Source organism: Vipera ursinii, assembly GCF_947247035.1.
Source record: "Vipera ursinii genome assembly, chromosome: Z".
Lineage (NCBI taxonomy): Eukaryota > Metazoa > Chordata > Lepidosauria > Squamata > Viperidae > Vipera > Vipera ursinii.
In genome coordinates, this window is record NC_139517.1 from 47,020,608 (window position 1) to 47,033,395 (window position 12,788).

General features: G+C 42.7%; 1 protein-coding gene across 1 annotated transcript in view; it reads right to left on the reverse strand.

The window, feature by feature from the left end:
- MRC2 (mannose receptor C-type 2) overlaps nt 1-12,788 on the reverse strand; it is a 113,775-nt gene that overhangs the window by 81,673 nt on the left and 19,314 nt on the right. Inside the window, exons 2-3 of the mRNA XM_083376321.1 lie at nt 2,450-2,857; nt 185-358 (exon numbers count right to left, since the gene is read on the reverse strand). Coding sequence (XP_083232447.1) covers nt 185-358; nt 2,450-2,857 — 582 coding nt within the window. The remainder of the gene's footprint in view (nt 1-184; nt 359-2,449; nt 2,858-12,788) is intronic.

The following is a 12,788-nucleotide window of genomic DNA, read 5'->3' on the forward strand; positions in this document are numbered from 1 at the left end:
ATCATAGCCCTAAGTCTTAGGAGCTTAGCTGTGAAAAAGAGAAACAATAAAAACTCTTGTAGAATCTAGCAAAAAAAAAAGAACCCATTTAACTCAACTGCACATAGTCACCACTTTATTTTTATGAAAGAATTAGCCTAGGGAGTCATATGCCCACAATTCTGTACAACCGGAAGCAGCTTACTCTTAATGGGGCAGAATCCCCATCTCTCATCTTTGCCATAATCCTGTGTGGTGGCACACCAGAGATGACCATCTCCACGTCCCATATTTGTACAATCATGAAACCACTGATTATCGTACTTGAAGGGGATGGTGCAGGGCTTTCCATGAGAGTTGCCTTGAATAGTGTAAATTTCTGGAAAAGAGAGGAACACTATAGCTCATATTTGTCCTCTGCTAGAAAAAGAAGATGTTTATAATTTTGAACAAAAGATTTGGTAACCAACACTTTGTGATCCAGCTTAACATTCTATTATTCATTTATGGATAGCTATAATATAATCTTATCCAAATTTGTTTTGCTTATTCATTTTTTTTATATTGCAAAATCAGTTTTAAAATTCTGCATTAGGATTGCCCAAAGTAAATCCAAGATAAATAAATCTGCATTTATACATTTGTTTTCGAAAACATTTAGACCAGTGAATTTGCAATGTTCCTGGTTCACTTTTTGGTGTCAGAGACTTCATGAAGTGTTGTCAATCTTCTATTTATCTTAAGAGAAACTTTATTTTACTGTTCCAATAGAAGCTATACATCTTGGCATTGTCAAATAACTATTTCTGTGCAACTGTAGAACTATAAATATGCACAAAGGTCTGCTAACAAAGTTTTGATCCTTACTAAATTACTCAGAGATCCCACCATTCAGATAAATTAGTAGCATTCAGATCATTTGAAATCAAACTATTCATTGAATATTCTATTTAGAACATTCTCAAATACTTTGGCCACCTAATGAGAAGGAAGGACTCACTGGAGAAGAACCTAATGCTGGGAAAGATTGAGGGCAATAGAAGAAGGGGACGACAGAGAATGAGGTGGCTGGATGGAGTCACTGAAGCAGTAGGTGTGAGCTTAAATGGACTCCAGAAGATGGTAGAGGACAGGAAGGCCTGGAGGAAGATTGTCCATAGGGTTGCGATGGGTCAGACACGACTTTGCAGCTAACAACAACAATTTAGACTGAATTTAGTATAATAGCTGAGCCTGGATTCAAATCAGAGCAGAAACCACTACTTCATCATACAGTTGTTTCTCATACAAGCTGAAACTCATTTTTGAAAGGTAAGAGATATTCAGAATGAATGGTGGTTGATGGCTTTGGAATTCATCCATCCTTTGAAAAAATGGAAATCTAAATTGTAGTAAAAATCTTGAAATAGCAGACTGAATCTTTATATGTACTTTGGAAAACAGTAAAATTTTCTAATACTATTGTATAATTTATTTATTCAGGTTGATTTGGGGACAATAGATGAAACCTATGAAATGAACAGTAGGAATCTTAGTGTATCTGTGGTACACTATCAAAATTAGAATATAACAAGGTAGCCAATATTTTTAAAGTATTATTTCAGCATATTTATAATATGATTGATAGCATTTTTGAACATTCTTAATTTAATTCAAATTACTTTTGAAGAGAATAGTTTGAATTTATGATGAATTCTCCTTTCATTTCAGGTTGGGGGGAAAAATGAAAACAGGAAAGCGATTGTATTTTTTTGTTTTTTGTTTTCTTCTTTCCATCTATGATCAGAGAAATGGCAATTTTTCTATATTGGCTTTCTAAGGTTTATAATGAACTATCAACAAATATTGCTCATAATTAAATAACTAATGTGAATAGGACCAAGGCGGACCGAAAGAAACTTTCCTCATGTAAGAATTTACTATATAAACTAACTAATAATATGTTGTTAAAACAACCAATACAGATTACCTTTACTAAAAAAAATTAAGTAGGAGATTATCATACAAGTCAGATAGTGGGGTTTGGCTGCCTATAAATCCTACAGACATTACTAAACTGCAATTCCCAATAACTCTAGCCTGCAGGGCTAAAATTAAGGGATTTGGGGAACATCCAGAAGCCCAGAAATTACTCTTTAATCGCTATAGGAATGATCTGATAACGCTTGGACAATCAAAGTTTAATGCTGCCTATTACCATCTTGCTCTACTTTCAAGATGCAAAGGCAGCTAACTGGTTGGCTACTGGAAGTAAAAATGCCAAATTACATAACTTGAACTCATAAGATGTACTACTATTAGCCTGTAATTATGAGAGTCAATGATATCTGTTAATATTTTTTGCTAATAATTTTAATAAAAACATCTGAAAAATATTAAATTTAGATAGTGCAGAATAAAATTTTAATTATGATATTTGCAATGATAAGAAACAACAACAACAATTTCAGTCTCCTTATGTGGGTTTTACCAGAGTATGGCCTAGAGCACAAATCTTCATCATGGCCATAGATCTTCCATTGGCCTCCACGAGCCTGGTCACCTCTCTCAGCTGGTGTCAGCGACCAGTTCCCCAACCTCGAGCTCAAATACTGGGAAAGCTGGTCCCCTAGACTCCGACAATTCCAACGCATGTTGACAGATTCACGGTCACATTCATAAGTGGCCAATGCATGGGTGGTGGCACTGCTGTTTGCAGACTTCCAGGAGACTCCCAAGCACTGCATGTTTCCGATGTTGAAAAGTCGATTCCTGGAAACCCATTTCCACTTCTGAGTATGAAGACTTGCATTACAGATCTTAGAAATTTTCACCAAAGACTCCTTTGTTTCCAAGCAGCTCTGCAGACCACTGTTATAGATGAGAAATATCCCAGAGTCTGAGAAAATAAAAATAAACAACAACAAATATTATTATAGCTACTGAAGGTTCAAATACAGAAGGCCATTCATTATCAATTAATTACCTGACACATATCCCAAAATACCTCCCAAATGAAGCTATCTAAATTTGGCTTTGGCATTGAGTCAAAAGCAGACAATAAATATGGCAAGAAACTGTTAGTAAATAAATATTGAGCGGGAAAAAGATTCAGACTTAAAATGTGTATGAGATGCCAAAGAGAGAGCTGGCCTTTGGATCTTCAAAATCCAAAACTATATCATAAAGCAAACTGCCTAGCATAGATAACAGAATGGATAAAATCCCTGAATAACTGAATGTCAATTTTGGAAAGGGCTGGTTTAGAACTTCAGAGATGCTTATGGTACAGAGTCACAAAGGAGGGTAAAAACATAAAAGGACATATTATCAAATTAAGTTTGATAAACTTAAGGAATATGGTTAGTCCTCAACTTATGACCACAATTGAGCCTAAAATTTATGTTGCTATTTGTTAAGTGAGTTTTGCCCCATTTTACGACCTTTCTTGCCACAGTTGTTAAGTGAATCACTGCAGTTATTAATTTAGTAACACAGTTGTTAAGTGAATCTGGCTTTCCCATTGACTTTGCTTGTCAGAAGGTCGCAAAAGGTGTGACCCTGGGACACTGCAACCATCATAAATGTGAATCAGTTGATGAGTGCCTGAATTTTGATCACATGACCATGGGGATGCTGCAATGGTCATAAATGTGAAAAATGGTCATAAATCACTTTTTCAGTGCCTTTGTAACCTTGAACAGTCATTAAATGAACTGTTTTAAGTCAAGGACTATCTGTACTACAAAGGGAATACAGTAATAACCCAACAATTTCACCCCTCGCATCTTTCAAAAACTTTGCATGTTGGAGATTCAACAAGCAAATAAAAAAACAGCAAGAACTATTTAGTGAAAGCTGGGATATATCATGGTTGATGTATTTACAAACAGCCAGAAAGATAAAATCAGATCTCAAAAAGGAAACAGGGATATTAAGGGAAAAAATGTGAAATTCATACAAAATCAGCAAATCAATTAGGACAGGCCTTTTCAACCAGTGGTATGGGTACCACCTGTGGTACATTGGCACCAGGCAGGTGGTACGTGATCGTCCTAGAAAAGTGGTAGTGGGCGAGTGGAATGATCTGAACCGGTGCCATTGTAACTTTGAACAGTCACTAAGAGAACTGTTGTAAGTCAAGGACTACCTGTACTTTATCACTGTTTTCCTTTTTTTTTTTTTGGTCATCAAGTTTTTGACACCTTGCTAGGTGACTGGTGGTACTCGGATGTTGCCATATCCTAAAAGTGGTACAATGGGTGAAAAAGTTGAAAAGCCCTGGCCTATCTATCTGCTGATTTTCTTGGCTATGGCGGTTACTTGCTGATTTATAATTTCCAATTTTTCCTTGATCTTCCTTGTCTGTAGGGCTGATTCCAAAGAAGGCAGAAGAGGAGAGGTCCCAGGTCTTATGGAGCGAAGGAACTGGATGAGGCTGTCAGCAGGCCCAGAGGAAGAGAGAGAGGCTTTTGGAGGAGTTGGTGGCGGTGAAAAGAAGCAAGGCCTCTTTAAGGAAAAGGTGAAAGAGTCAGGATCAGAAAAAGGAAAGGAAGCGAGGTTGTCGTGCAAGAATACAAGCTATTTTGAGGGCTAATTCACATGGAGCTCTGTTTCCATCTGTTCTGTTTGCCATTGCTCCCTCCCTAGAGACTAAAATGGACGATCTGAAACTTGAGCTGGCTGCGAACAAGGAGTGTATATTGGAGGTGGTGACCCTTTGAGAGCTGTATTCAACGAAATTTCATTTTGATGTATGCCAATTGGTGTACATTCAAAGTGACAATAGTAATAGTATGGACTGCGAGGCGATCCAACCGGTCAGTCCTAGAGGAGATCAACCCTGACTGCTCTTTAGAAGGCCAGATCCTGAAGCTAAAACTCAAATACTCTGGCCACCTAATGAGAAGGAAGGACTCACTGGAGAAGAGCCTAATGCTGGGAAAGATTGAGGGCAATAGAAGAATGGGACGACAGAGAATGAGGTGGCTGGATGGAGTCACTGAAGCAGTAGGCGTGAGCTTAAATGGACTCCAGAAGATGGTAGAGGACAGGAAGGCCTGGAGGAACATTGTCCATAGGATTATTATTAATTTCTTGATTGGGCGTTGTATGCTGTTCTTGTTCTACAGCTTTTCATTTGTTCTAACTTGCTTGCATGTGATCTCAGGATGCTGATCTTATTTTCTAACCTGACTTCCATTTTGGATTTTTTTTCTTGTTTGTTGATTTTGCATCCTAGAGCTTCAGTTATAACTGCTGCTGTGCAGTTAGTTAGTTAGTTTTGTCAGTTAGTTTTTTGAACTGGTGCTTATATTTCATATTATTATACTGGCATCTTTTAATATCTGTACTAGCTATGTTTTTTTTATAACATGATTCAATGCAGGGAACGGTATTCTGTTGTTTTTGTGCTGTTCTAGATGCTCAATAATTCTTCATTTCAGTGCCTCTTGTTTTTCAGTTGGAGGAATTTTTTTCTTAACCGAAAGTGTTTGGTTCGAATTGACGAGGACTCAGAGTGGTTAACACTGAACGAGTTTATTGAATACACAAAGTCAACTGTCAAATGTCAAATGTTGCAACCCTTTTATAGAGAAAGCGTTTGAACTGTAACCAATACAAACAGTCTGTTTTCCCGCTCCTTGGTTGTGGCGTCCAATGATTGCACCTTATTTTCCCGCTTTAAACCTTGCAAAGCTGCACAGTGTTTGCAATCTCTTTCATGGCTTATTGCTAACTATTTACATACACAACACCCCTTACCCCCCAGTTGGTGTCATTTCTTTACAAAATCCATTAGGTATTTTGGTGGCCTATGTATTCTAGAAGGGTATCTGTTACTTTGGCTGCTAGGGACCCTTCTTCCTGGTTGACTGCTTGGCTGCTGGTTACTATGCTGGTTACTACTAGACCTGGGCTCAGGGTTACTGGCTTCAGATGTACTGCCTTGTGTATTAGGTTGTGTTTGGGATTCAGTTGTCACTGGCCTACTTCGCAGGGGTATTTCCCAATCAATTGGACTGAATTGTTGTTGATGGGCATCAGGAAATATGTCATCTTGCCCAACCACTACACCACTTTCTGGCCTAATGTTATCTGTACTGTTTGCCCTTACTGAGCTTTGGTCCCCCTCAGCTGGCACACACCCACTAGATCTTTTCCTCAGCTGGTCTATGTGTCTTTTACAGATCCTATTCCCTTCCCCCTCAATGATGTATGATAGGGGACCTAAGATTTCAGTTACCACCCCAGGAATCCATTTATCCCCTTGGGCGTAGTTCCTGGCCCAAATCAAGTCCCCCACTTCAAATGTTCTGTTAGGAATGTCTAATTCAATGTTTGGTTGGAGTCGGTCAGGGTGTAGTCTGTCCAACTTGGTCAAGATTTTCCTTCCCCACCTCATTTCAGCTGGACTTTTCCCTGTAGCCGAACAAGGGGTTGTGTGTTGAGCCAACAAGAACTCAGCTAGTCTCTGATGCCAGTCACCTCGAATGATTCTTTTAAGCGCGTCCTTCGTGGTCCTCACGTTCCTTTCAGCCAATCCGTTGGTGGAGGGGTGGAAGGGTGCAGAAGTCTTATGCTTAATCGAGTTGGCCTTGAGGAAATCCTGAAATTCAATAGATGTGAATTGTGGCCCGTTATCAGACACTATTAAATCCGGCAACCCATGAGTGGCAAAGAGGCCCCTTAATGCCTGTATTGTTCTGCCTGCCGTTACTGAACTGACCGGTACTACTTCTAGCCATCTAGAGTAGCTGTCGACCACTACAAGGAACGTTAACCCCTGGAAAGGTCCAGCGAAGTCAATATGAATCCTGGACCAAGGATTCCTAGCTAGCTCCCATTTATGTGTGCGGATGTGTTGTTGTTCAGGCCTGGAACGTTGGCACAGATGGCAATTGGCAACGCATTCCTCAATGTCTTGGTCCAATCCTGGCCACCACAAGTGACTCCTAGCCAGGGCCTTCATCCTTACTATTCCGGGGTGTCCCTCATGCAATTCAAATAGAATAGCTGATTTGTGGATTTCTGGAATTACTACACGAGTTCCCCAAAGTAAGCAACCCATATGAACTGATAGTTCATCTTTCCTTCTGAAAAATGGACTGTATTTTACGTCCGGGTTGGCGTTGGGCCAACCGCTCATGACCCAAGCCATTACTCTCCTTAAGATGAGGTCCTTATTGGTTGCCTCAGCTATGTCTTTAGCAGTTAGGGGCAGATCAGGAATATCTTGTAGGGACATTACTTGTCCCACTGGGGCAGGGTCCTCCTCTGTTGTGCTAAGGGGCAATCTACTAAGAGCGTCTGCATGACCCATGTCCTTACCTGGTCGGTATTGGAGGGAAAATGAATATGCTGAGAGGAAAATGGACCATCTCAGCATCCTGGGAGACATAATTTGGGGAGTCTGTTTATCTGTGGTAAACAGTCCCAGCAGGGGTTTGTGGTCTGTCAGTATTGTAAAGTTCCTGCCATACAGGTAGTCGTGGAACTTTTTAACTCCTGCCACTATGGCTAAAGCTTCCCGGTCAATTTGAGCATAGTTCCGCTCTGCCTTGGTTAGTGTGCGGGAGTAGTAAGCAATGGGTCTTTGCATTCCCTGGGTGTCTAAATGGCTGATTACTGCCCCAACGCCATAAGGCGAAGCATCGCACGCCAGGTAGATTGGTCTGTTTTCTATAAAGTGGGTTACAGTTGAGCTACTGGAAAGGATATCTTTTAAGGTCTGGAAACTCGCTTTGTGCTTGTCTTGCCAATGCCAAGGGGTCTTCTTATCTAAAAGCCTGTGCAGTGGTTCTGCAATGGCAGCCTTATGTGGCACAAAAGTGTGATAAAAATTTACCAAGCCTAGGAAGGCCTGTAGCTCAGCCTTGTTCCTTGGTTCAGGCGCCCCTTTTATTGCTTTAATTTTTTCAGGGGTAGGGTGGACTCCGCTTTTGTCAATCCTGAACCCCAAAAAATCAGTGGATTTAACCCCTATGCTACATTTTTCCTTTTTTAATTTTAATCCAGCCTTTCTAAATCTACCCAGTACCTGTTCCAGTCGCTCTACTAACATTCCTTCATCTTTTCCAGCTATTAGGACATCATCAAAGTAAGGGCATACTCCAGGTATGCCCTTTAAGGTCCTCTCCATCACTTCTTGAAAGATGCCTGGAGCTGCTGCAATTCCAAATTGCAGTCTGTGGACTCGGAACGCCCCCTTGTGGGTAACAATTGTCTGTGCCTCTGCCGCCTCTTTGGAAACAGTCAACTGTAAGTACGCATGCGCCAAGTCGAGCTTGGCGAAGATGGCGGCGTCCTGGATCGTGGCGAGGACCTGCTTCACCGTCGGGACCGGGTAAGCATGCTTTTTCATTCCAATGTTGAGGGTCGCTTTGTAGTCAGCGCAGATCCTCACATCCCCATTGGGTTTGAGGGGTGTGACGATCGGCGTCTCCCACAAACCGCCCTCGACAGGTTCTAAAACTCCGAGGCCTACAAGCCGGTCGAGCTCGGCCTCGATTTTTTCTTTTAAGGCAAAAGGTACCCTCCGGGCCTTTAGCCTGATTGGATTTACTGAGGGGTCTAGGTTAAAATTAATGGGGGGCCCTTTGTACTTGCCTAGAGATCCATCGAATACGTCTGCAAATTCTTTGCAGACGGATTCGAGGGTCTTATTTCTAATCACAGAATTTATTCCCCCTATCCAAATTCCCAGGGCAGGAAACCAATTAAGCCCTATTAAGCTAGTCCTATTCCCCTCCGTAACTACCAAATCTAAGACCCCCTTAAACCCCTTAAAGTTTACTCTAAGGCTGGTCTTTCCTTTTACGATTATTGGACTTTTTTGGAAGTCCATTAATTGAATATTTGTTGGACTAAGTGGAATTCTTTTTCCGCTTAGTTGTTCAATTTTCTCAAGGGTTTCAGTGGAAATTATCGACACTGAAGCCCCAGAGTCGATTTCCATTCTGCAAGGAACCCCTTGCAGAAGGACTGTGATTTTTAATTTTCCGTCCGGAAAATTGTGCCCCCTTCCCTGCCGTCTCCGATTGACTCGGGCCACCTCCCTTAGGTTTGGAAATTTCGCCCGGGATCTAGGGGTCTCCTTGCCACTAGCATTGGGGGTTACCTTACCCTCTGGCCACACATCGACTTCATTCAGACGGGAGTCCCGAACGCGGTTTCTGCAGATGGCCTGGATGTGGCCGGTCTTGCCGCAAGCCCTGCACTTGGCGGTGCGGAATCGGCAGGAAGCGCGGGGATGGTTGCCGCCACAGCTGCCACATCGGTTCTGGGTGTCGTTGTCGCGCGGTCTGGTTGCGGTGTCCCGCCACGGTCGTTGTGCCCCGGTCGGTGGTCTTTGTGGTGTTGCGGGTTGTTGCCGGCGGCCGGGTTCAGGCCCCTCGCTTCTAAGTTGTCTGGGTGCCATCTTTCCAAATCGCCTGGAGACTTCGGCGATCTCTTCCTCCCACTGCTGATCCACCTCCCCGCAGTCCACATAGCCCTCTTGGTTAATTTCAGGTGCTGTCGCCATGCTACTGCGGGGGGGGTCGCGATACCCGGTTGACTCATACGTTAGGAGTTCGTCGAGCACTTCCTGTAAATCGCCGGTAGGTTTGGCGATTATTCTATTTTGTAATTGTTCATCGCGTAAGCCCAGCACGACTCTGTCCCGAATCCTAATTTCTAAATTATCGTATTTGCAACGTACTGCGGCTTCCCTGACGGCAGCGACGAATTTCTGTATGGACTCCCCCGGTCTCTGATTTCTCTTCTCGAAGATGCGCCGCCAAAAAAGTTCGGACCTTCGGGGAGTAAAGTGAACCTTTAGTTTTGCAAGGAGGTCGGCATAGGGCACGCTGGAGACTGGTTGTGGCTGGCACAGCCCGACAGCGACTCTGTAGACCGGTGTGCCGCAAATTGTCAAAAGTGCCGCCGCTTTTTTTCGGTCGTCAGTGATTCCGTTCACTAACAGGAATCCTTCGACCTGACCAATGTATTCTTCCCAATCTTCGGGGAAGTTAGGGTCAAATTCCTTCAGTGACCCGATTTGCGCCATTCGGAGAATTTTTTTTCCTATTCTGCCGCGGCCGCTCGGTTGACTGTGACTCGCTCTGACTTTGCCGCCTTCACGACAATTCTTCCTAATCTCTGGTCTTCTGTCAATCCCACCTTCGTCGCCAGTTGTTTGGTTCGAATTGACGAGGACTCAGAGTGGTTAACACTGAACGAGTTTATTGAATACACAAAGTCAACTGTCAAATGTCAAATGTTGCAACCCTTTTATAGAGAAAGCGTTTGAACTGTAACCAATACAAACAGTCTGTTTTCCCGCTCCTTGGTTGTGGCGTCCAATGATTGCACCTTATTTTCCCGCTTTAAACCTTGCAAAGCTGCACAGTGTTTGCAATCTCTTTCATGGCTTATTGCTAACTATTTACATACACAACAGAAAGTATAGGACAGGGGTGTCAAACTGCTGGCCCGTGGGCCGGATGCATCATCCAGAAGCCGCGCCCACCCCATTGCCGGCAATGGCAAAACTGTCCCGATACGTTACATGATGTCACCTGATGTTGCAAGTTTGACATGTCTGGTATAGGAGATGGTGCCTGGTTTGGGAATGAAAATGGTTCAGTAGCAATGCTGGCTTCCTCTGTTACTGACTCTCTGATTTCTCTCTACTATCTAAGCTACTTCTGGCTTTGATTTTGCTCTTGCAGAAATTCCTACACGCAGCATGGCCCATGTTGCCTCAGGCAATGACTGATCTGGTATAGTTTTCTTTAACTTATGTCTCATATTGTTTATGTGAGAGACGCTCTTCACTTGACTTCTCCAGAATTATTAAACTTATGGCATAGTTCTCATCTTCCTCAGGGCCCCACAATCATATCAAAGTAAAGCCTCATTGGAGGTTACTATTAATATTGTGGTTAGTTGCACAGTCATCCAGAAGTTTAAACTAGATTTGGCATTGTTATCCACCTATCAAGTCCTAGAACCTGGAATTTAATTTATTATTAATATTTCTATACCGCCCTTCTCCCGGAGGACTCAGGGCGGTGTACAGGGCAAGAATAAAACACAGAAATTTACAAAAACTAAAAGATAATTAAATGCATGCCCGATTAAAATACAATTGATACATAGTAAAAAACCCCAATAAAAATAATAAAAAACCCCACCAATCCCCCCTCAGGCCAGGCCGGCTTGCTCGAACAAGTATGTTTTCAGATCGCGGCGAAAGGAGCGCAGATCGGGCGCCGTCCGGAGCTCAACCGGTAACTGGTTCCATAGCTCCGGGGCGCCCACAGAGAAGGATCTCCCCCTGGGGGCCACCAGTCGGCATTCTCTGACCGGTGGCACCCTGAGGAGGCCCTCTCTGTGGGAACGCACAGGGCGCAGGGAGCTTGATGCCGGCAGCAGATGTTCCCTGAGGTACTCCGGCCCCATGCCATGGAGGGCTTTGAACACCATTACTAGCACCTTGAATCTCACCCGGAAGACAACTGGCAACCAATGCAGCTCACGGAGCAGAGGTGTAACATGGGAGTATCGGGAGACTCCCAGCACAACTCTCGCGGCTGCATTCTGTACCAGTTGGAGCCTCCGGGTGGTCCTCAAGGGAAGCCCCATGTAGAGAGCGTTGCAGTAGTCTAGACGAGAGGTCACGAGCGCATGAGTGACTGTGCGTAGAGCATCCTGGTCCAGATAGGGTCGCAACTGGCGCACCAGGCGAACCTGGGCCACGAGATGGATTTGTAACTGGCTGACATACCATACTCAACAAATAGTTCATTTATATGGAGGGAAGCAAGTAGTGGGGCACCACAAGGCTCAGTATTCTTCGATATCTTCATAAAGGATTTAGATGGGGAAATAGAAGGGGAACTCATCAAATTTGCGGATCCAAAAAGATATTGACAGACTTGAACAATGGCCCTTATCCAACAAAATGAAATTTAATGTAGGGAAAAGCAAGGTTTTACACTTAGGCAGGAAAAACCAAAGGCACAAGAACAGATTAAGTGAAACCTGGCACAAAAAAAGTAACTGTGAGAGGGACCTTGAGCGCTAGTGGATGAACACTTAAATATGACCTAGCAATGTGTGTCAGCAGCCAAAAGAGCTAATAAAATCCTTGGTTATATAAACAGAGGCATAGAATCAAAATCACATGAAGTATTAGTACCGCTTTATAAAACCTTAGTAAGATCAAATCTGGAATACAGCATCCAGTTTTGGTCACCATATTAAAAAAAGATGTTGAGGCTTTGGAACAGTGCAGAGAAGAGCAGCTAGGATGATTAAAGGCCTGGAGATTAAAACATATGAAGAACGTTTACAGTAACTGTGTATGGCTAGTCTAGAGAAAAGAAGGACTTGGAGTGACATGATAGTAATATTCCAGTATTTGAGAGCTGCCAGAAAGAAAAGGGTGTCAACTTATTTTCCAAGCACCAGAAGGCAAGAAAAGAAACAATGGAAGGAAACTAATCAAGGAGAGAAACAACCTGGAATTAAGGAGAAACTTCCTAATAGTGAGAACAATTAACCAGTGGAACAGCTTGCCTTCAGAATTTGTAGGCGCTTCATCACTGGAGGTTTTTTAAGAAGAGCCTGGACAACCATTTATCTGAAACGGTATAGGGTCTTCTGCTTGAGCATGGGGTTGGACTAGAAGACCTCCAAGGTCCCTTCTAGCTCTATACTGATTGATTGATTAAACACAATACTAATATAAATTTTAGTTTTCTCTTTTTCTCTTTAATACTTTAAACATTCTAAATAATAGAATTATCATATTTATTATTATTATTATTATTTATTGGATT